This window comes from Zingiber officinale, chromosome 2B (genome assembly GCF_018446385.1).
Source record: "Zingiber officinale cultivar Zhangliang chromosome 2B, Zo_v1.1, whole genome shotgun sequence".
In the NCBI taxonomy this organism is placed as follows: Eukaryota; Viridiplantae; Streptophyta; class Magnoliopsida; order Zingiberales; family Zingiberaceae; genus Zingiber; species Zingiber officinale.
Window position 1 is genome coordinate 23,771,645 of NC_055989.1, and position 25,991 is coordinate 23,797,635.

General features: G+C 34.7%; 1 protein-coding gene across 2 annotated transcripts; it reads right to left on the minus strand.

Moving 5' to 3' along the window:
- Positions 1-400: 400 nt before the first annotated feature.
- On the minus strand, positions 401-20,528 carry LOC122045495 (exocyst complex component EXO70A1-like). Of its 2 annotated transcripts, none has more exons than XM_042605736.1 (12): positions 20,199-20,528; positions 19,958-20,053; positions 19,428-19,633; positions 17,609-17,851; positions 13,796-13,934; positions 13,505-13,717; positions 12,790-12,995; positions 3,074-3,274; positions 2,891-2,990; positions 2,397-2,509; positions 2,179-2,325; positions 401-697 (listed from the first exon to the last, which is right to left on the minus strand). In XM_042605736.1, the coding sequence occupies exons 1-12, from the start codon at positions 20,346-20,348 to the stop codon at positions 565-567; spliced, it is 1,947 nt and encodes a 648-aa protein (XP_042461670.1). In that variant the 5' UTR covers positions 20,349-20,528; the 3' UTR covers positions 401-564. The 2 variants fall into 2 exon arrangements, with proteins under 2 accessions (XP_042461670.1, XP_042461669.1); XM_042605735.1 differs by having other exon boundaries at positions 19,958-20,101; positions 20,199-20,519.
- Between the last annotated feature and the right edge of the window lie 5,463 nt (positions 20,529-25,991).

Consider the following 25,991-nt stretch of genomic DNA (forward strand, 5'->3'; position numbering starts at 1 on the left):
GGAATGCCGTCCGAGGGATCCCCTGCGACTCGCTCCCGCATTGCCTATTCTCAGCCAATAAATTAAACGACGACCCAATTGTGTCATGGTCAATGTGGAGGTGTCAATGACCAAGATGAGAGTTGGTGAATACTCTATCACTTATCCATATAGATTTTCTTTTTCTTTTTCTTTTGCACATGTGCAAAGCCCAAAACATTCATTAGATATGCATCATGCTTGTGTGTGAATCCAATAGCTAATATCAGACTAACATGCATAATGAAATATTATAAAAACAACAAAAGAGCAACATTAACAAAGAAAATCACTATCACGACTCAGATGTACTAGTAAACTTGCATTCCATTTAAGGCATGACTTACGACCAAATTGTGACTAGACCAACAGATTTCATGGCTGACAGAGCAAACATAAGCAATCTGTGATATGAAACAGGCAAATCAACGTACACGAGTTGTAAAACAGACAAGCCCCTTTTATTTGTTAGATACATGAACGCAATTGGTACGCCTACATGAATTAATACAATTTTGTTCAAAGCAGTATTACTTTATACAGAATTCAGCGCCTTGTCTCTGTGCTAGACTTTGATGCTGACGACTTCCCCTCAAACAATTCACCCAACCTTGCCTCCAGATTTTCTGGACTATATTTGATGTATTTTGATGGATTCTTTCCGTTCTCAAGTAGCGGCCTGACAGAAGACATTGCTATTGTCAATGGTCACAAGTTGGCGTCAAGCTATGAACAGACATAACAATTATTATACTAGATAATCATCGGTTGTTTCAGAATGCAAGCAAGTGTAAATTCATCAGCCAATCTACTGACCCGGTTTGTCTGAGTATGATGGATGATGTTCATAGACTGACACACATAACTATGGCCAAAGGACCCAAGTTATGCCAGACCGGCAATACTAAAGGCCCACAAGAGGAAACTTGGGGATAAGATTTAAATCATAAATGGCCTGCAGACCAGAGACTCCATATTTGAGAACTACAATGTGCAAAGAAAAAAAAAAATTGAAAAACCTTTTATGGCGTAAGAACATACAGAAAAATGTCAAAGCACCAATCTAGAATTGTAAAAAACAAGAGACTAAACCAACAAGAATAGTGAGATTTCTTAGGGCTAAAAAAGGAACCCCCGATATGGGTGGACAGCTTGGTGCTCACTAAGGTAAGAGTGTCCATGTTCGTACATAGGCAAGCTCGAAAACTTGTTTTAACCTTGGTTTAAAAACAATGCAACAGGAAGACTAGTGAAGTTGACTTAACGAATAGAATTCATGAGCACACTCTTTTATTATCTCATCAGAGTATTCAATTAAGAGCAGATTATCCACACACACAAAACAGGTTCATTTTAAAGCTATTTATTTGCAACTAAAAACATCTTTGATAAGCTTGTATTAAGTATTTAACCGAGTAATATATTCTATTTATACCATATGTTCACAACCATTGTTAACTAGTATATTTAACTAAATACAAATGATTAGGTTCTCAGCTAGTTAAGAGTGTCCTGTTTGTAAATAGGCAAGCTCAAAAACTTTTTAATCTTGGCTTAAAAACAATGCAACAGGAAGATTAGTGGAGTCGGCTCACTGAATAAAACTCATGAGCAAACTCTTATTATTTTCTGAGAAAATTCAATTAAGAGCACATATATCCAGATACACACACTGGATCATTTTAAAGCTAATTATTTATTTGTAACAAAAAACATCTTTGATAAGCTTGTATGAGTATTTAACTGAGCAATGCATTATATTCATATCATTAAGTTCACAAGATTTCATATGCATTGTTAACTAGTATATTTAAAGGGATACAAGTTTACAATACTTTAAAAAAAAAACAAAATAGGAAATGATTAGGTTCGCAGCTAGATAACTAGTGTCCATGTTCATATATAGGCAAGCTGAAAACTTGTTTAATCTTGGTTAAAAAATATTGCAACAGGAAGATAAGTGGAGTGGGCTCTGAATAAAAAAGAGATGATTAGGTTCGACATGCAAAGTCATGTTCACATGATGCTGAAAATTATGGCATTCATGAAGAGGAACAAATGACAAGAACATGAGAGCCTATGAAATGTGAACCAAAAAGTCTTATTTCAAATGAAAGTAGAAGCATGAGTATATATTGATCTCTGTTGCTGAGAACATACCCAAACCGTTTTATGAAAGATCGATATGCTGGTAAAAGAACCTCAGCAACTGCAAGCCTCAATGATTCGCGCAGCTCTTGATCAGGTACTGTCCACTCACATTGTCTCATGCATAGCTCCTCAAACTGCATATTGAACGACTTGAACCTAGCAACAAGAAAGGCGGCTGGGTTCATAACACATCATGGATTCGATACTCAAGAAAACACAGAACCTACTTGTCCTTCAGTATTGGTTTTGGAACTAAACCACTACTGCCACCACCTTCAGTTCCTGGCACACCACTACCTCCTGACGAAGACAAACCTTGGGCCGAGAGGGTCTGCAATATCTGTGAAATTGACCAAATTAGAAATATCATACAACCAAAAATGAAGAACTATCTGGTCATAGTGTCAGTTTCAAAAAAATAAAGGAAATGCACATTATCAGTTCAAAAGCACCAAGCCATGCATGGTTTTAAAAGCAACTATCAAAAAGAAACAGTTAGTTAACCAATGCTAACCACCAAGATGCTATGAGATTGCCATGCTGTTTAAAAATACTATCCCAATGTGTCAGGTATCAGTAACTGATAGGACAGGTATGAGATTCAATGTTAACACCAAGAGGTGTGTGTGCATGTTGGGGGAGAGGGGGAAGACTACGCAACCTTATGACACCAAGGCTATCCTCTTTAATGTGCAATATGATACAGATTATAAGAACAAACCTTTGACCAAGCAACTCTTCGATATTGATTTGCATTCTGTTGTACAATCCTACGATGTCTTTGGATCCAATCATCACCCAATATATCTTTTGCTTCTGACCTAAAAAGTAAAAGCAAGAAAAAAACATCAGACATATTCAACCTCAATTATCATGCATCTCATATAACCATAAAAAAGCATACCTCCGTACAGATTTTACAATGTAGTGGATGTTATTCATAAGAAATAATAACTGCAAAGCAGTATCTTTATACATCTTGGATTTCACATCCAAATTACTCTGAAGGGCTTGCATAATTCTCATAGTTATAGATGCTAGTTGGGAGCTTGTGCCGTCTCCTGGTCCAAACTCCTGAAAAAGTTGCTTAAGTGTCGCCTGATAGCTGCACAAGTTCATTTAAAATTCAGACAGACCGAAAGAAGTGTGTTAAAATGAAAGGTCACCAGAAAGGATGATAATGATACAAGTGAGGGGGAATAAACATAAAGCCCTGCATCCATGAATCCTGGATATATACTAAATGCATTTCATTAAAGGATTCCACTAATTCCAGAATCTGCTTTTGATCTCTCGTGAGTTTTTTTTCTCTTTTAAACAATTTTGAGTATAAATTAGTTTGACCCACACAATGCTGCAAGCCAGTTGGCAAGCAAGCAAGGTACAATATCTTATTTTTGCCTCTAGATTCACAAAAACAATTAGATGTTTTCTTTGTAAACATGAAATAGCACATCTGACTTCCTGATTAAAATCACTAATATTGGGTAACAAAAATATTGAATATGATGAATACTAATCCAAACATAACCATCTCAAATAGTTCTTCTCGTTGTAGTTTTAGCTGGTGATCCAATATTGACAACAATGAAGATGTCAACCTAGATAATTTAAGTTGGAAGTTCGCTCTATTAACATAAAAAAGAGTAATCTCAAGGGAAAATGAAACAGGCTGAAAGTTTTTAATAAGGAAAAAAGAAAAAGAATCAAAGGACAAGGAGACATGAATCCAAAAGAATCAAAAAGACAAAGAGACATGAATTCGAGAACACAAACAAAATCAATAAATATAGACCAGATAAAGCCTACAGCCAGCATGGTAGGAAGAGGCCGTAGCATTCTCCACAAAGCAATTACCACCTCTAACAAAACAGATTTTTAAAACTACTACAACAACACCAACCAAGCATTATCCCACTGGATGGGATCGGCTATATGGATCCTTTTATACCATTGAGTTCTATCTTCTATTATATCATCATCTATACTTAAATAAATTTTATCTTATTTTATTATTTTATTGTTGCTAACCAAGTCTTTTTTGATCTTCCTCTTCCTCGTTTGATATGCGTCTTTGTCATAATTTCACATAACCTAATTGGAGCATTTATTGGTCGTATATGCTCATACCATCCTAAACGTGTCTCTCAGAATTTTCCCTCAATAGATGCAACTCCGATTTTCTCTCTAATGCTCTCATTTCTTATTCTGTCCATCCTTGTATGTCCATACATCCACCTTAACATCCTCATCTCTGCAACTCTTATCTTCTACTCATGTGCTTGAATCATAATCCAACATTCAGCTCCATATAACATAACAGATCTAACTGACGTTTTGTAGAACTTTCCTTTAAGTTTTAGAGGTACTTTACGGTCACATAAAACATCCGACGCTCTCCTCCATTTCAACCATCTTGCTGGTATTCTATATAAGACATCTTTGTCAATCCCTCTATTGTTTTACAAAAATGATCCTAAATATTTAAAGTTCTCGATTCCGGGCAACTCATCATCTCATATCTTAACTTAAATTTCATCTAATATTGCTAAACTTAAATTTCATATATTCTATTTTTATTTTACTAAGCATACAATTTTTCCCTTCTAGTGTTTTCCGTCGAGATTCTAGTTTAGCGTTTACTTCTTCACATGTTTCATCTACCAAAACAATATCATCTGCAAATAACACGCACCACGGTACTGTGTCTTGAATGTGTGCGGTGAATTCGCCCATAATTAGTATAAAAATATAAGAACTTAGAGCTAATTCTTGATATAACTCTATCTTTATTGGAAATGTTTCAATTACTCTGCTTGAAGTATTTACTCTAGTCGTTATATCCTCGTACATATCCTTAATTAGTTCAATATATATTACACTAACACCTCTCTTTCTAAAATTCTTCATATAATTTCTCTTGGGACTTTATCATAAACTTTTTATAAGTTATATCATGTGTAGATCTTGTTTTTGCTCCCGATATTTTTCAATTAATTATCTAAGAAGATGTACAACTTCTATTGTTGACCTTTCAACTTAAATTAATTTTCAGTCACCGTGGATCGTGGTCTCCTTTCTTAATCTTTTTTCTATTACTTTTCCCTAAGTTTCATGTTATGACTCGTTAGTTTAATACTCCTATAATTTGCATAATTTCATACGTCTCACTTGTTCTTATATAAGGGAACTAGAGAACTTATCCTTCATTGATCAGACAATATTTTTTCATTTTCAATATTAAGTTAAATAATTTTATAAGTCATTCAATACCTTGTTTTATTAAGCACTTTCATATCTCTATCAGAATATCATCTAGTCCAACGGTTTTTCCATTGTGCATCCCATTTAAAGCTTGTTCTGCATCTGAAGTTTGAATTTTACGATAAAACTTTAAATTTCTATACTTATTTGAAATCTACTTAAATTACTAAGTTAAGTTGGTCACCTAAACCTTCATTAAAAAATTGATAAAAATATCTCTTCCACGGCTTTTTTATTTCTCTCTATTACATTCATCTTTAATACATTTTATTTGGATAAGATATCTTGTCTTCCTTACTCTCACTTTAGCTATTCTATAAATGTCTGTTTCCCTTTCTTTTATATCCAATTTTTGATATAATCATTCAAAAATTTCATTCTTTGCTTCATTCACTACTTTCTTAGCCTTTTTCTTGGCTATTGTAATTTTTTTAAATTTTTTCCGTTCTTACAAATATATAATTCCTTATAAGTTGTTCGTTTTTCCTTCACTTTCTCTTGTACTTTCTCATTCCACTACTAAGATTCTTTATTTAGTGGTGCATGCTCTTTGACTCACCGAGTACATCTTAGCTACTATTTTCAACTTTGATATCATTTTATCCTATGTCGTATTAGAGTCACCATATATTTCACCTAATACTTGTACTCCTACCTTCTCCTTAAATATATTTGACTTCCCATCCTTTAATTTTCACCACTATATTTTTTTTCTATTAATATTATACTTGAGGCGTATATCCAACACTACTAACTTATGTTGGGTAGTTAAGCTTTCTCTAGGGATGACCTTACAATCTTTACAAATCTTTCTATCCTTCATCCTAACCATAAAAAAGTCAATTTACAATTTATTATTCCCACTTTTGATCGTGACTAAGTGTTCTTCTCTTTTCTTAAAAAATATATTAGCTAATATAAGGTCATATGCTATCGTAAAATCTAATAAAATTTTCCCTTCTTCAATTCTCATTCCAAACACATAACCTCATGTACTCTCTCATATTCCTCATTTTTTATTCCGACATGTCTATTTAACCACCTCATATTAAAATTATTTCATTTGGCGAAATGTTTTGTAATACTTCATCTAAATCGTTCTAAAATCTTGATTTGATAGCTTCATCTAACCCTATTTACGGTACATATACGGTAATTATGTTCATTATTTTTTTCGCCACTATTATTTTAAGGGTTATAATTCGATCATCTTTTCTAAATACTCCTATAACTTCATCTTTAACGAACTATCTATAACAATACCCACTCCTTTTCTTACCTTACTCTTTTCTATGTACCATAACTTAAAACCCGAGTTCTCTATCATCTTTGCCTTCTCGCCTATCCATTTTATCTCTTGTACACACAAAATACTAATTTTTCTCTTAATCATCATATCTACTACCTCCAATGATTTACCAGTGAAGGTTCCATGTTCCAAATCTTAGACTATTAGTTTTTCTATAATATTTGTTCTTATCCAACCTATAGTGTGAAAACTTTTGCTTATTTAATACTACACCCAAGTTCTCATGGAGATGTAGCGGTCCTTGCCGATATATTACAATTGGATCTTGCAACGCGAACTCTTGTATATTTAGCACTACACATGAGTTATGGAGAAAACATATTTTTTAAAACTAAAAACATAATATTATACCAGCATTTGGAAGCTATAAAGAGAATAGATAAGTTGTATGTGTTTAATACAAAAGATTAAAAAGAAAGATGAGGGGGCAATTTTTTCAACACTACCCCTTCTTTCAGGATAAAATATCAATTTCCAACCATAACATCCTCTTTTAAAAAAAAAAAAAGGCAGAATGCACTATATTAATGTTTATTTGGGAGTGTAGAACCCCAAACTGATTTTAAGCCTCAAAGCAGCTAGGCCAGTGAGCCATTGCCCAAACCAAACTTGGGTCGGCTAGGACCTAGCTAGGTTGGCATACTCCTTAGGTCTAACCTGTGCGCTGGGCACAACCTCAGCGTGGGTTGAATGTCCTCTGTTTTTTTTTTTTTTTGCCTATGTTCCTCAATTTCTTCATATTTTCCTCTTTCTATCATATTTTGTTATCTAGCTAAAGATAGTCAACATCATTGTACAATACGAGGACAACAAAGGATCATTATGGGTGGAGCACTAGGGTTGCACTGTGACTACATGTGGTTCTCAATCTCAAGCATGTAAAGAACAATAAATCCAAGTCCTCAATCAGGGATGTTTGTTCTCACTTGTTTTGGAGCTAAAGAGACAATGTCTTATCTAGATGGACTAGATGGTGGCTATGTGAAGGTGATATGTCTCCTTGATTGGTGAAAAGGACATGTTCTTTTACCGGTTTTCAATTGTAATTGAACCAACAACATACAAACTCTTCATTAGATGTTGAAGCTAGAATTCTCCATGATTTCAACAACAAATTCTATAAATCATAGGCATCTACAGTAGCAATAACATTTCATTGGCACTTGGTTAGGTATTATCGTGTTCACATTCATATGATTTTTTTTTCAAAATTGCGTAACTTTCAAGTTCTAAATCATGAAAAAAAATTGAAATTGCAAATATACAAATTATACTTGCGAGGATACATATACAATACAAAGTTGTTAATAATAATAGCGTATTAAGACATAGAATATTGATGCTAAATTTAAGGGAGTATTGACTGTTAAAGTTAATTAAAAGAATATAATTATTAAGTAACCAGCAATATTAATCCATATAATTCCAACTAAAATAATAACTCCTAATATTTGATAACTATATTATATTTATTAATGTTCAATTAAATTAATATTTTGCCATGTTTATTAATAATGAAAACTCCACCCGTGACAACTAGTCATGGCCGGTCCCAAACCCGGATAAAGGAGGAGGGTTACGTTAGGTTGTCAGCCAGTATTAAAACTATGACAAATATTCAATGAATAGATCTATTAAAATATTGTGCTAATGGTAGGTTATTCCCTGGAAGGATCGCGTTACTGGGTTCAACTGTAATATCTCGGCAAGGACCGCTATATCTCCAGAACTTATGTGTAATGCTAAATATGCAAGAGTTCGCGTTACAGGCTCCGACTATAACGTATCGGCAAGAACCGCTACATCTCAATGAGTGAGAGTTCTCACACCGGAAGTTGGATAAGAACAAATATGATAGGAAAACTAATAATCTTAAGATTTAGAACATAGGAACTCTTACTAGTAAATCAACGGAGGTAGTAGATACGATGATTAGGAGAAAAATTAGTATTTTGTGTATATAAAAAATAAAATGAGTAGGCGAGAAGGCAAAACTGATAGAGAACTCAGATTTTCAATTATGGTACATAAGAAAAAATAAACTAAGAAATAGAGTGGGTATTTTTATAGGAGTTCGCTAAAGGATGAAGTTGTAGTAGTAGTTAAAAAAGGAGATAGCATTATAGCCTTTAAGATAATAGTGGCGAAAGAAATTATGAACATAATTAGCATATATGCACCGCAGGTAGGATTAGATGAAGCTACTAAATCAATATTTTGGTACAACTTAGATAAAATATTATAAAACATTCTGCCAAATAAAATGATTTTAATAGGAGGTGATCTAAATGAAAATATTGGAGTAAAAAATAAGGAATATGAAAGGGTACATAGCAGTTATAGGTTTAGAACAAGAAATAAGGAAAGGAAAACTATATTAGCTTTTGCGATAGCATATGACCTTATATTAGCTATATTTTGTCACGTTCAAAAGTGGAAATAATAAATCATAAATTGACTTTCTTATGCTTAGGAAGAAAGATAGAAAGATTTGTAAAGATTGTAAAATCATTCCTAGAGAAAGCTTAACTACCCAACATAGGTTAGTAGTGTTGGATATATGCCTCAAACATAGTATCAATAGAAAGAAAATATATACGACTCTTAGAATTTAGTGGTGGAAGTTAAAGGATGGAAAGCAAAATATATTTAAGAAGAAGATAGGAGTACAAGCATTAGGTAAAATATACAGTGATTCTAATACGATATGGCATAAGATGGTATCAAAGTTTAAAATAATCGCTAAAAGTAGAGTTAAAAGGATATGCACCAATAAGTAAGAAATCTTAGTGGTGGAATGAGAAAATACAAGAGAATGTGAAGGAAAAATGAATAGCTTATAAGAAATTATATATTTGTAAAAACGAGAAAAATTTAAAAAATATACACTAGCCAAGAAAGAAGGTAATGGAGTAGTGAAAGAAGCAAAGAATGAAACTTTTGAACGATTATATCAAAAATTAGATACAAAAGAAGGGGAGAGAGATATTTATAGAATAACTAAAGTGAAAAAAGGAAGACAGGAGATCTTATCCAAATAAAATATATTAAAGATAAATGTAACATGGTACTAGTAAACGATGGCGAAATAAAAGAGCGGTGGAAGAGATATTTTCATTAACTTTTTAATGACTGTTTAGATGACCAACTTAACTTAAGTAATTTAAATAGGTCAAATGAGCATAGAAATTTAAATTTTTATCGTAGAATTCAAACTTCAGATGTAGAACAAGCTTTAAATGGGGTGCACAATGGAAAAGTCGTTGGACCAAATATTCCAATAGAGGCAAGGAAGTGTCTAGAAAAACAAGGTATTGAATGTCTTACAAAATTATTTAACATGATATTGAAAACGGAAAAAATATATGATTAATTACAGATAAGTACTCTAGTAATAAAATTGTGCAAACTATAGGAGTATTAAACTAATAAGTCAAACTATAAAACTTTGGGAAAAATAATAAAAAAATATTAAAGAAGGAGACAATAATAAAAAAAATATTAAAGAAGGAGACCACGGTGATTGAAAATCAATTTGGGTTTATGCCTGGAAAATTAACAATAGAAGCTATACATCTTCTTAGATAATTAATTGAAAACTATCGGGAGCAAAAATAAGATCTACACATGATATTCATTGACTTAGAAAAAACTTATTATATGAAGAATTTTAGAAAAGAGAAATGTTAGCATAACATATATTAACTAATTAAGGATATGTATGAAAATGTAACGACTAGAGTAAATACTTCAAGCAGAGTAACTGAAATATTTTCAATAAAGATAGGGTTACATCAAGGATCAGCTCTAAGTCTTTATCTTTTTACAGTAATTATGGACGAACTTACACACATTCAAGACATAGTACCATGGTATATGTTGTTTGCAGATGATATTGTTTTGGTAGATGAAACACGTGAAGGAGTAAATGCTAAACTAGAATCTTGACGGAAAACACTAGAATGAAAAGGTTTTAAACTTAATAGAATAAAGACAGAATATATGGAAGTTAAATTTAACAATATTAAACATAATGAGACAATTATTAGATAGGAGATGATGAGTTACTCAGAACTGAAAGCTTTAGATATTTAAGATCATTTTTTGCAAAATGATGGAGGGATTGAGAGAGATATTTTATATAAAATAAAAGTAGAATGGTTGAAACGGAGAAAAACGTCGGGTGTTTTATGTGACCGTAAATTACCTCTAAAACTTAAAGGAAAATTTTACAAAACCACAGTTAGACCTATTATGTTATATGGAGCTGAATGTTGGACTATAATTCGAGCACATGAGTAGAAGATGAGAGTTGCAGAGATGAGCATGTTAAGATGGATGTATGGACAGAATAAGAAATGAGAGCATTAGAGAGAAAGTCAGAGTTGCATTTATTGATGGAAAACTCCGAGAGACGCGTTTAAGATGGTACGAGTATGTACTTAGACGACCAATAAATACTCAAGTTAGGCAATATGACAAATACGCATATCAAACCAAAAATACTTGGTTAGCAAAAAATAAAATAAAATAAAATTTATTTAAGTATAGATAATAATATAGTAAGAGATAGAGCTCAATAGCGTAAAAGGATCCATATAGCCGACCTCATCTAGTGGGATAAAACTTAGTTGTTGTTGTTTATTAATAATGAAACAATAGTATATGTCCATTAATCAAATCAACCATAATGATTACTAAGTAATATAAAAAGTATTAATTATTTATCTAAAATTATAACAGAATTATGATTATATTTTTTATTTAAAACAAAAATTATATAACTTATAATAATTAGTAGAAGTAGAATTCTACGCTAACCACAATTATAAATACTAATATAAAATAAAAATCATGAAATTTATTAAAGCTTTATCCTATCATTATTAATAATTTATCTTTATTTATATTAACTTTATTCTGCCTATCCAATAACTGCACTCGCTCCTATAACACATTATTAATATCTATTAATTGGATTCAACCATATAAAACTGATTAATATCATATTAATTAATTACAACCACATTTCACCTATTCCATGACACTCCAAATGAACTCCTCACCAAGACTCGCTTCTCTTCCAGCTGCAAAATGATGAAGCTCCTCGCCGCCATTTTTCGTCACTGCTCCTCACAACTTGGCACACCTACCATGGCCACTACTCTCCCATGATCTAAACTTGCACAAGATGAATCTCTATTACCCCCTCATTATGGACCGACACCATAAAATATTGGCACCAAGCTACTAGGTGAGACACTAAGCAATACCAATCAGCAAGAGAGATACAACTACAAAATGCCCATGTAGACATCATATCATTTTTTATTGACGGGCCAAATGGAAAGTTTAGCCCATGCCAACCAAAAAGTATGAGATTTGAATTTAATTAGATGAACAATCAAATAAGTGCAAAATCACAAATCTAAGTAGTAGTAAACATTCATTCCATTGTTCTTTGTCTCCAACAACATTTTACTTTTTGATGTATCCATGCTGGAACTTCCCAACTATTTTTTTAGATTGTGACCCTGGTGCAAAAACCTTGAGTTAGTAGCATTAGCATATCTGAAAGTTATTAAATATCTATAAAATGTTAGTATTACTAAGAAAATAATCTATGATTGATTGGGTTGGATTGGTAGACTTAAAGAACTGTGTTTTAGATTTCCATAATAGGTAAACAAAGGAAATTGGTTAGAAGTACAAACATATTCATAGAATATCAGATATCCAAATTAGATAAGATGCATTAGGATAGGTAAGATGTCTAAGATAAATCTTTTGAAATATATAGAGGATTCAAATGCTCTTGTAACTTGCCCCAAGAAATTCTTAATGGTAAAATAGGTAATCCCCAGAAACTGAGCCATTGCTAATACACATAAAAAAATAATAGAAACCAAAAAAAAACTTAACAGATGAAAAGATGACAGAAACAGATTGATCATTATTGAATAGTTATCGAATTTCAAAGAATCACCTTTGATAAAACATAGTTAAGAAAACTTTTGATAGTTACAGAAAAAGGAGAAGAAACTTACTCAAACAAAAATTTCACATAGTTAATGACATAGCTGGTCAACGGGTGGACAGTTCCATCAGCAATAAATGTTTTTGAAGCATCCTTCTCAACAGCATCCTCAAAATCACCAAATGTCTCTTGTGCTGTTTGTGCTAAGTGCCTTGTCAAGGTAAATGCAGAATCCCGCATCTCAGAGCAAGCCTTCCCCTCAAATATTGATTCAATCTGATCATAGCAAATATAATTTGTTACATAATCATATATTAACACAATAAAATATCCAGTCACTAAATCCTAGCAAAAAAACATGCGGGAATGATGTAGAAAAAGTATGTAGAATAAATATTGCAATGGAAGGCTAAGTGATGCAATTTTAAGTCTAATTTGCTTTTTGTTTATGGAATTAATTGATAAGGAAACAGGAAGCCATTCTTGGGGAATGGAAAGAGAAGCATAGAATAGTGAATTAGATTTAATTATTTGTTTATCTATCCAGCTATTTTGAGGAAGGGGAAGGCAAAAATCTTGCCCTCCATATGTACTCACATATAGCGTAAGAGACATAAAGATATAGTAAAGGTACATGAAATAGACCAAAATATCCCTACAATTAAAAAATAGATTTGACATTAGATCAATTTGATCGAAACAGAATAAGTATTCCTATAATGACAAGAATTTCATTGTGAAAGACAAACAAACAAAAAAGTGCCCTAACTTATAGGTTATTATACCTCTGGTTGAAGTTCATGCATTACTTCATACATGTCTAGCAGCACAAACAACTTTTCTGGTGACCGTTTGCTTTTAGCAATTGCCTCTCCAAAACTTAGTAGCACCATCATGCTGTTTGCGGTTATTTCAGAAAAACATTGGTCCTTAACAGAGCCAATGCCTTCAAAGATCTGGTTGCATAATTCTCGTTCCCAAGCAAAGAGAAGTTTCACCTATTTTAAGCAGTGTCAAGAATTGGATAACCAGAAAAGAAAATCAAATAACTTAGCTGTTTCTTCATAAATCCTTACAGCAATCCTCATGTGGTGAATCCAATTTCCAATTTTTGTTTCAAGAGACTCCCAGGGAAGTTTTTGCACCTCATCTCTACTGAGTTTCTCAACTCCCAGGCTTGAAAGACTCTTCTCTAAAGTTGAAGAGCGAACTTCCCTATACGATAAAAAACACAATAAAAGGAAGCATAAAGAACCCTAATGGGCAAAAAAATTAAAAATGTACATTGGCTGATGCCTATGTTACAAAAGTCATATTCTGATGTTTGATTAGGAGTTATTAGAGGATTAAAAGAGATAATTGTGGGTTATTTGCAGGAATTAAGATTACTTAGAGGTGAATCAAAATACTTTAATGCTTGCTCAATCGAATTTGGATACAACTAGGCAATTAGAGAAGCTAATTGAAGGTTGTATCAGGTCATGATTAATTTGCGTCAGAAACAGTATCCATTCGAACTCAAATTGGATGAGTTTTGGTTGAACCATGGTTTAAAGTGTTGTGCCGAGATGATCGAAATGGGCGAAATATCTCGTTCCACTCGGCGACCAACACTGGCACGACCCCGGCACCAGACTCACAACAGCTACAACGTGTTGCACGACCCCGTGGCCACAGCGGTGGGGTCGGCACGACCCCGGCACCAGACCCACGACAGTTGTGATGTGTTGCAAGACCCTGTGGCCACAGTGAAGGGGTCGATCGACCTCACAACAGCAGCAGAGGGATCGCACGACCACCGTGGTCGCCCCGGAGGAGTCACGTGATCCTTGCGGCCATGGCTGAGGGGTCGCGCAACCCCGCGCTACCGAAGTAGCGTGAGCTCGCGAGTGGTATTGGATTTTGTTTTTTTTAATTAAACTTAGGTTAATTATTTTAACTAACTCCTAGTTATGATGGAGATAATTTAAATAGGCTTTATTAAACCCTCATAAAATTTTTATTTATTTATTATTTATTTTCATATCTTTTCCTTTTTTAAAGATTATTTTTTATATTGTTTATTTTTTAAATACTTATGTCAAATATTTTATTTTTTAATTAATATATTTTATATTTAAAAAACACCAAAATTATATTGGCACGACACGATACGGTACCGAAACTGTATCGTTTCGGTCCAGGACCGAAACCTCGGCACAGGTCAAAATTTTAAATCTTGGGTTGAACCAATGTTAAACTAATCTGAACCAGTTAGGTTTGGTGTGTTTATAAAAACCATCCCCTCATCCTCTTTTCTCCACTTGAGCACCCTCAACTTTCCCTTTCCTCACTCATGAGTGTTCCTCTCCCTCTTCCTCTCCCTCTTTCCCCCTTTCTTTCTTCTCATGTGTGGCATAACTCACTACCATCTTTTCTCCTCTTTGCATGAGCAATAGCAATCCTAGGCCTTACGCCTAGCCTCCTCTTGTGTTGAAGCTTCACGGATATGTGAGTATTGTTATATTTATATCAGGAGCTATATTCATGTGAGTTTACCTTAACCCTCGTTAGCAAGACATGTCATCCAGTTAGGGGTGAGCAAAAGATCAGTTAACCCGAATTAACCGACCAAATTTGAAAATTCAATTCGATTAATATGGAAATTCAATTTTTGAATATATATATAAAGTTTTTTTATTATTCGATTCCGTTTCAATTTTAATATCCACAAATCGATTAAATTGAAACATCATTCATGGACTGCTATTGTAAGCGTTGACAGATGATTCGCCTATCCAATGATGTCATCATCAGTTAATTTGGTAACCAACTGAATTAACCGATTTTATATCTGTTCAGTTTGTTCGGGTTTGATGACAAAGTTTGGTCAGTTCGGTTTGTTAAAAAAAAATTGGCTTAATTGGTTTTGGTTTGCTCGGTTCAGTCAGTTCGGTTTTGAACCAATTGCTCACCCCTACATGAAGGGGCGAGGGAGCAATTCTTTCTGCTGCAGCGGTTTATATGGTACTGTTTCAGTGAATTGCAACATGTAAAGAGGTAGGTGCAGCTCTCTTTCCCTTGAAATGGGTGGAATTATAAAAAGGTAGCCTAAAGAGTATGCTGGATTAATTGTGCGTAGCAGCATAAGGGGTCCATCAATTCAATACCATAAAATGACTTAGTGGTTATATTAACCCTAATTGTGTAATGGATGAATCAATGTCGGTGTTTTGGCACCCTTATCATTCTTGTAAGTTATGAGTTGAGAATACTTGATGATAGAGGATGGTTAGTGAGAGATTACTGCATCTAAATGGTTAAATTTTAAGAGTGATTGGTTGAGCTAAAATGGGTAGATTTGGGTGATAGTTGATGTGATACTAGAAAGCTTGGCAGGTGGGACAGTAAGAGTTCTTGATCTAGGGGTTGTATCTTGGAGGTTGAGTTGCAAGTTTGGTTTGGGTTGGAGATTGCTTGATGCGGATAGAATTGAGTTCAGTGTGCCGATTCTTGTAGAGAACCTCGAGTTACCTTGTTGGCTCTTTTACTTGTCTTTCTCATATTATCTAGTTGACTTCCGAAGGTTTCCTTTGATCATATCAACTATTAGACATGCACATTGTTTTTCACTTATCTTACTCATATTACCTAGTTGACATGTAAATCATACACATGCAAAACTTATATGTCGTCTTACATGAAGATCTAATCTGATGATATTATTCATGTGGTTTTAATATTTAGTAATGAAGGATAATTTAATTATTCTTACTGTGTAACATGATATTTGTTCCTTATTGTTGTTCGAGTAGGTACAGATTAAGGATGGTAGAGAACTAGATTCCTTATTGTAGGTTAGGGCATGATCAAATTAAGGCATAACATAGTATATCATTGGATGGATGATTTGTAGATGAGGAATCACTTGTGAGGAAAAGATACCTGTGCATGATGACTCTTTTTGTGGATAAGACCTTTGGCTTATTAGATGATATAGGCCATGGCAATTATATTGATTTTTCTCTCTTAGATTGTACATTGGCTGCATCAGCAAGAATGGCCTTGATCTACATTTGGTAGTCACAACCACATGGGGCATGCAGGTGGTGTCACTGTCTTAGTATGGCGGAGCGCAAAGGGTAATATCCATAACTGGGTCCAATTATGCTTGTTTAATTGCAATTCTAGTTGTGAGCAGTTTAATGATAAATTGCAGTGCAGTATTTTCTCATGATGTAGATTGCAATACATACATTTAGTTTATTGTTTTGCAATTATACATTGTTTTTGTTGGTCCCACGATGCCACTTGTCCTACTCAGTTTCCTTGATGACTTTCCTCTTGCTACTTTAGGGCAATGAAAAGCGGTTATAGATCTTTGGTTGGGTGGGTGGGTTGGGAGGTTTTGTGGTTGTTTTTTGCTAGCAGGATTGCTCTGAGACACTTGCATGGTTTTGTAAGATTTTGAGCTTACATAGTTGAAAAATATATATCAGTTTTGATATTAGTGTTTCTCTCAATTTATGTTTCCAATCTGTAAAAACTTATTTATATACAATTTGAGTTTTCAAAGTGTGATTTAGTAATTGCGGTTCAGAATATTAGTGTTTGTGATTTGTATTCTTGTTATTTGGTTGTTTCGGGCTTCACAAGTGCCCAAAAGATTCTTATGTGGACTCATGGATTCCATGCCATGCCAATGACCTTTGAAATCCACTTGAGGTGTGACATGAAGAGTGTTCCACACCTCAGTGGACAAAAGATTTATATACTCATATTGCATGTATCCTTTGGTGAATACTGTCAGGTAGGAACATCTAAATGCCCTCATTGTCATCTGTCAACATTGTCCAATAAGAAAGAAAAGACGATGAAAATATTTTTAAAAAAAAATGCTTGAACCATACCTGTATATCTTAAGGCATTGTTGTTGTCGTCCAGCTTGAACTAACTGTTGAGCTAACTTATGCAGAAGAGGTAAAATCCTTGGAGGAATAAGTTTAGGAGGTGTCAATGCAGAAGGCTCAGAGCTTTTGACTTGGTTTTCAGAGTGATTGGAAACACTTTCACTCTGCTGGTCAAGTGATCCTGACAATGGCTGTGATATCTCCGGAAGAGATCCAAAGAGACTGTCAGGAGGGACCGGCTTACTGAAACCAGATACAAAAAGAACATTACAAAGGTATGTGAAAAGCAAGAAGAACCTTTTAGATATCATGAAGCATATTTAATAATATAGAAATATGCTGGCAGCTTAGCCTCCACAAAAGTAAATCATATCAGAAGACTTAAATATGTTATTGACACAACAAAAAAGACAGGCAATGAAAGATGAAGTCACGCTGCATGAAAATTTTGAGTAATCAAATATAAATTATTTATAATTTCTTGGAGAGTAAAAAGTTGTATATCCTACGTCAAACCTTGACATGAAATTTCTGACAAATGAAAACTGCTAAAAGAGGATACTTTAGTCAGATAGTAGGTTAATACACGAACTAACTTGAAAACAGGAAGTTCAAGAGTATAATTTGTGGATTACAGTACAACAGAAAACATGAGACCTACTTGATATATTCAAAATTCCTAGCTCATTTTAGTCTTGTGTTCTAAATAGATTACCTCATTTACTTAAATGCATTCCTTGTAGAATGTTAATTGTAGGTCTTCAAATAGTATTTTTGCTGCCTTAATCTAATGAACCATGGATGTCATTTGTAGCTTGTTTAAAGATGCTTTTTTTTTTCTCTTTCACAGGGAAAAAAGAACTGCATCTACAACCATGTCAAAATTTAAAGTTAGGAGTAGTAAATTGTGGTCTTTGTGAACATTTTATATAAAAAAGGAAAGTGATGCGACACCAAATTTGAAACCTTTGATACCTATCTTACATATAGAAACAAGTAGCAATGCAGGTATGAGGCTAATAACCATTCATTTTAAATTTGAAATGACAGATTGGATTGGAGCCAAGTAATGGCAACATCTTGTACCATATCCGGATGGACACCACACAAATTCTACTGTTACAGAGTGCTATAACACATCACTCTAGCACGATATGCAATTGCAAACAATAGGTTATAGCAGGTTGGCGGCAACCTATCAACACTTATTACTACACATGTGCTTGTTGCAACCTATAGTGTAAATTTTGTAAGAGACAAATAGGCATATGAATATGCAATGTTCTATATTACTTGAACTAGGCTCAAGTACGAGTATTCTACACAAGTGTGTATCTAGTCAGTGACATGTCAGTTTGTAAATTTTTTTACAGATGATAAATAGGAGTATCATGGGTCAACTATGAGTGTGGATGTCTTGCTCAAGGTGTGGTGTTTGAAATGGGTGCAAAGGGGAAAATGAAGATTGCAAGTATCTGAATCAATGGCTATTACAATTGAAAAAACAAGTTGAATGCATGTTGCAACTGGGAACATTGCTGCCTAAAAGAATGATGAATTCCAGTGTCAACAAAACTTGCATGTGATAGTAGATTTTTTATTTTTTATAATTTCTACATCAACTGATTCAATCATTTTAAGTCATAATATGCAATAGCAAAAATAAATATCTAACAGCATATCAAGAAGTACAAAACCCTAAAGAAACAGATGTTGGAAATGCAAAATTAGATAGAATCATTGTAGACTAAAGTGCAATTAACTCAATATCCATCCAAAAAATTAAAACAAAGTGAAGCTATATCATGTTGAAACAAACCTATGAGTAGTTAGGAGTGAACGAAATTCATCCTCAAGTCTTGTTACTGCCTTCAAAAGAGTATTGTTAGCTTGGTTGACCACACCATCATTGTTTCTTAGACTTTTATTTGAGCTAAAAAACCGTGAGATGCTTCTAAGCTGATCAATTGCTGTGAGATAACTTTCAAGATCATCACGTGGTCCCCTTGACAATTTGAGCTCTGCCTATGCATTCAAAAAAGAACTAGATTTAACATGAATGATCAGAATATGCACAAGCACAAACTAATCCAATCACATTTTCAGATTAAATTTTCAGATTTCTTTCCTTCATCCGTTTTGCCCACAGAATAATAATTATTATTATTATAATAAAGCATTTCTGAAGTTGAAAACAATGGACTTCAACAATGAACTTACTACCACCTACAAGCATTATGCGTGAGAAGAAGAATTTGAAAATAAAAAACTCGAGCTTGATCAAATATTTATATATATAACGTGTCTTTTGACAAACAAAAACAAAAAAATGGGGAAAGTAGGGGCAACCTCTCGCATGCGTTCGAAGTATCCAAGTATAATGTCCGCTGATTTGAGGGTCTTGTCGATGTTCCCGTGAGCCATACGAATAGCATAGGTGCGCACCTGAATCACAAGCGACAGCAGATAACTAAAGCGAGGTTCCCCGAAACCCTAAACCAAAACCAAACTGTAATTCAAGGAAGATCCACTCCGAAAACTCTAACGACAGCGAGATCCATCGACGGGTAAGGAGGACGAGGATTCGTACCTGTGTGGGGCGCATGGCGGCTTCGAGGGCGGAGAGGCGGTGGTCGAAGGATCCGAGCATGGAGACCATGCGGTCGGTGTTGGTGCGGCTCTTGTGGAGGGAGTCGCGGAGAAAGGCCGCCCGCTCCGTCAGGCCGTCGCTCACCCCCATCGCCGATCGTTCGTCGGGCGGATGAATCGACCTCCGGCCCAGCAGCCTCCCCTTCCGTCGGCCTTTTCTCCCCAATCGTAAGACTCGATCGGAGGCGGAACAGAGGAAGAGTGAAAGGGACTAGCAGAGGCAGCAGATGACTAGGGAAGGGATCGGACTCGAAGGGAAAAGAAAGGACCGGAGTGGTTACGGCTCCAGGTTGGACGGTCAAGGAGGAAAAGTAACGGAACGCGTTGTTGGGTTGGGTCCCACCGGTCGGAGTAACGGTGTTCCGGTTGCTAGCTGAGGAAGGAACAGTAGGAATTAGTCCAAGAACTCAACGGCCTGATTAAATATTAAAAAATTATTCAAAATTAATAATTGATTTTATTAATACGAAATTTGCACTAAAATTTTGCATCAAATTGAATAATAATGTAGATCAGAACTAAATAATTTGATTTTAAAAGTATAATTAATTTGAAATTGAATTAAAGAGTGACTTTAGGCAAGGTTTTTATTCTTATTTAAGGAGCCTATGTTAGTCATTCTAAGTATTTGCCTTGTGTCAAGTTTAACTAGTGCCAATTATTTTGGAGATGTCGTATGAGTTAGGAGTTCTAGATTGATGGGGTTGAGTTAAAGCCAATATCGAATTGTTAGATGCTTTTGAAAGGTAGTTTAGGCGTTAAATTGAACTATTTTGCCACTTCTTTAAGATGGCTCCATCTAAGTTTTATATTGGTTGACTTGTCATTTGGTGTTTTTTTTCCTTAGTTGACCTAAGAAATTCAAATATTGAATATTTATTAAAACAATTCATACTTATTGGGTGATATTTTCTATCAATAATGGTTTCCTAGGATTTAGATTGACTTAGCCTATTTTACGATCGACTCAATTATAGAGATAAGATTGATATTTGAATTGTATTTGCTTGTAGTTCACAATATAAATGACCTAGAGGATCACTATCATTACAATCTTGAGTCTCATACATTCTTGAGCATTTTCTTGAATAAATTTGATCATCTAGGCGACTGTTTGTGAGACTATTATTTCATAATACACGCACTAGGCAATGAATTTATTGCATTTAACTTGTGTTGCTAACATGTTCATCAAATGTAAAGAGACTTAGAATAGTACAATAGGAGCTAGAAGAGCTCGTTGACTCAACGTAATCGTCTTGTTTGGTTGTAGATATTTTGATTGTTTGATGGCCTAATGAGATATGAACTCAAGAAGGCGAGAGGAGAAGCATGACGCTTGGAGAAGCTTAAAGAGATTGGTGCATCCAAAGCATTAAGAGCCTGTATATGCAAGGTATACTTGGGACAACGGGAAGGAGGTGGACTCATAAGAAGTGAGGGATGACATGATGAATTTGATAGATTGAGGGTTTGATACGAGGTGAACTCAAGGGCATGCAATAAATAACATTGGCAAAGGTTGAAGGTCTAATGCATATGAGTTATGATAGATTAAAGGTGATACAATCTTGGGATCAAAGCCGGCCCTGGGCCAAGGCTACCAAGGCTCATATATATATATATATATATATATATATATATATATATATATATATATATATATATATATATATATATATATATATATATATATATATAACCTCATTTCTCTCCTTTTTTATTTTTCCCATACACAACCTTCCCTCTTCCCTTCTTTCTCCTATTTTCCCAACCAATTGCCCTAGTTTTTCTTCTCCTTCTGGCCACCATAGTAGCCACTTTCTCCTATTTTGTGCTCTCCTTGTGCTGCTACATGAGCCACTGGAGCGCATAGAAGCTAACTAAGGTTGTTAATGCTAATGAAAAAAGGTAAAGTTTTCTCCTTCTCTCATTCGCAGTAGTAATTTTCCTCATCCTCTTCTTTTCCGCTGGTCAAGCATAGCAAGGAATAATTGCCTTCTTTTCTTGGACTTTATTTCTGCAATTGTAGACCTATCCTCTTCTTTTTTGCTCCTTGTTTTCTAGGATTTTTGTTTGCCCCATAAGACCAACTTTGTGTTGCCTTTTCTTATTGGTTTTTTTGGGTGTCATGGTCGAGCTCATTGGAGCTAGTTGAGGATTTCAAACAAATAACAATAAAAAATTTCCTTCTTCCTCTTCTCTTCTTTTGCCAGAATAGCAACATCTTCCCTTTATTTTCCTAATCCTAGCGATCAACCCTTCATGAGCACTCATTTTTCCCCCTTTATCCAACAATAACAATAAAAGGAGTAAGTTTTTATTTATTTCAGGCAATATTAACCTTGGATATCTCCTACATAGGAAATTTTATTTCGTTAATCGATGAAGAGTTGATGTACTTGTCTTTAATTCCACAAATAAGGTCCTAAACAATTGAATTATTGTGTTTTTTTTATAAACTTGCAGGATATCTGTGTAAGGTCTTATATAAATGAATTTTGAATCGAAAAAAAATTCTTTATACCAAGTTTTATTATTTTTTGCTTGTTTATTGTATTTTTTCATAATTTTATCATCATGAAACAACTCTCTCATATCAAAAAAAGATAAAAAAGGAAAAAAAGAAAAAAGGAGAAGAGATAACCTAAAACTTAGGAGGTTCATTAAATAAATATTTTAGTAAAGAATCACATGACACAACAGAAAGCTTAGTTTAGATTTTAACTAATGAATCAAATGCAAATGAAGATTTTGTTGATAACAAGAATGATGAAATGAAGAATTTGTGAGAAGCGAAAGTGATGAGAATGAGAAATTTGTAAAAAATGAGAACGAAGAGAATACAGATTTTAATGATTTAGATATATTTGAAATTGATAAAACTAAAGATATTGATAATTGTTGTGATGATAAGCATACAATATCAATGTTCAACACCTAGATATGATTTGAATATATTTGATCCAAGAGTTTGGGATAATCTTGATATAAAAATGAGATATTTATTTGTGGAAAGATGCCCTAAAAGAGAAGATATTCTCAAGTTTCCATTAGATAAAAAATCTTGACACTTTTCTTATACTTACTATGTTCAAATGTTACCAAATGGTGAGACTCGTGATCAATTATGGTTAGTGTACTTGAAGGAAATCAACAAAGTATTTTGTATTTATTGTAAATTGTTTAAAGTAATACACATCAAAAGTAATTTAGTAAGGGAAGGAGTTAATCATAGGAAACATTTATGTGACAAGCTTAAACAACATGAAAATAGTGTTGAACACCTCACTAATCTGAGAGTTTTTGTTGAACTATAAATGAGATTAAAGAAAAAATTGACAATTGACAAGGAAATGCAAGAACAAATTAAAAAGGATACAAAACATTGGAAACATGTTATGCTAAGAATAATTGTTGTTGTCAAACATTTTGCTATACATTTTTTTAGTTAACACCAGGTATCCAAGCCTTTGGCTTGACTAATCTTGGGGGTGGCCGGCTTAGCCCAATGGAAGTTTTCCACCGACCACCTAGGTAAATTGAGAAAATACATATGAAGGTTCATCCTAACAGCCGGCATCCTCGGGTCCGCTATCCATTAAGAAGAAAATCCTCCATAATATGTCATAGTTGAGTTTCAAACTCTAGATGCTTGGTCTATCACTAGAGGGCCTAACCATGGCACCCTTCCCCTGGGGCAAATTATTTAGGTATACCTGATGTGGTGTGTGCTTAACACATTTCATAAAATATGCATCAGAAGTAAAAATACGATAATAAAACCATTTTATTACAACACACATATTGTAGGACCGTTGGGCCGGCTAGGAGGGGGTTGTTGGATATCCTGCTAACACAAAAAGGAAAACAAACCCTCCTCGAACTCTTTAGGCTAACACTTGCATAATTAAGTTAAGCAGATAAATTAAAAGCATAAAGAAAAGCGAGGCACAAAAGATTTACTTGGTTACAACCGATGTGGTTGTTAATCCAAGGAAGATTAAGCTCAATAAAACTCCTTCAGGCGGAGAAGCCTCGTACAGCGTTGAAGTGCAGAAAACAGAAGTTTAGACTAAAAAAGAGTGTGCAAGCACTGGATTTACAATCAGTGAATTCTATCTAAGCTTCTAGACCAAGGCTATATTTATAGTCTTGGTTCGGGCGCCTGGAAGGGTTCCGAGCGCCCTGGGGGGGATAAATTTCATCCCCCAACGGTCGGATCGAGTCAAAACTCGATCCTGTTGAAAAGTCGATTCCGGGCGCCCGGAAGGGTTCCGGGCGCCCAGAGCCCTAAGGTCAACATAAGTTGACTTTTCGACTCCGGTTCAGCTCGTCTCGATCCAGCTCATCTCGGTCCAGTAGCTCCGTTTGCTTGGGTGATCTCGGCCCGAATAGGGCTCACCCGAACCCATGTTCGGCCTTCTCGAGCGTGCTTCCTCCGCTTAGTCCTCAATTGCCGCGTGTTCCTTCTCGTCCACCAGCGTACTCATCCGCAGTCTTCGTCCCTCAGTCGCACCCCGTGCCGACCTTCGCGCTAGCTGCGTCTCTTGCTCCCTGAGCAATCTTCCGCTCCGGCTTTCGTCCCTCGGAACCACCGTGCGCGCTTCCTTCTCGTCCGCCGGTGTACTCTTCCGCAGCTCCTCGTCCCTCGGACGCACAACGTGCCGTCCTTCTCGCTAGCTGCGTCTTCCGCTCGAGTACCTGTGCTCCTAAGCTCCTGCACACTTAGACACAAGGTTAGAAACAACGCAGGACCTAACTTAACTTGTTGATTACACCAAAATAACCTTGGGGTTCCAACACATATCACACACATGCAGAATATAACTTATGCAGACATACTCATAAAATGAAAACTTAAGAATAACAATTATTCTAGGCATACCTTACGGATGATGTGTAAAGGAAAGGACATCAACTTAAATGACACCCACAAACCTTGTCTCTATTTGTATCTAGGCTAAGTTCTTCAAGACAACTCCAATGAGTAACAAGGTTCGTCTCCGATTGGTACTAGCCAAGTGTGGAGGCAATGCGATCTAAGAGAAGGAAGAAGAAGCAAAAGATTGAGGAAGAAAATTCTCTTCCTCTTACTTGTGGTGGGTGGCGATAGAGAGAGGGGAGGAGAGAGAGAGACTAGGTTTCCAAAAACCTAAACTCATATATAACAAATTCCTATAATTTTCTCTCTACCCAATATATATATATATATATATATATATAAACCCAAACCTGACCCAAATTCCTTAACCAAAATTTGGCTTATTAACCTCTTGGTTTGGTTCACAATCAAACCAACTTGGTTTAAACCAAACTAATTTTTATTAAACCAAACCAATTTAGTTCATTACTTAACCAAATAGGGTCTAACTCTTCTATAAGAGATGTGGTTCATTTACACTTCCATTCTAACAAAATATCTTTCATATTTACCTTTTCTCTAGTCCAACCAAACATCTTATCTCTTGATCTAAAATTCAAGTTTTCAAACTTGTTTTATGTCTTTTAAATACTCGTAGTGCGTGCGATTCAATAGGTTTCAGGTTTATCTTGATCATCCATAATTAACTATTTAATTATGGATTGATCATGAGTGTCATCTAATAGTACATCATAGTTGATTCCAAAACTAGTTCTGAACCCTTTAGCACATGGTTTAGCATATAGTTTAGCACATGTTTTGTTCCTTTCACTCATCTTGTACCCACTTAGTTTAGCACATGGTCTATGT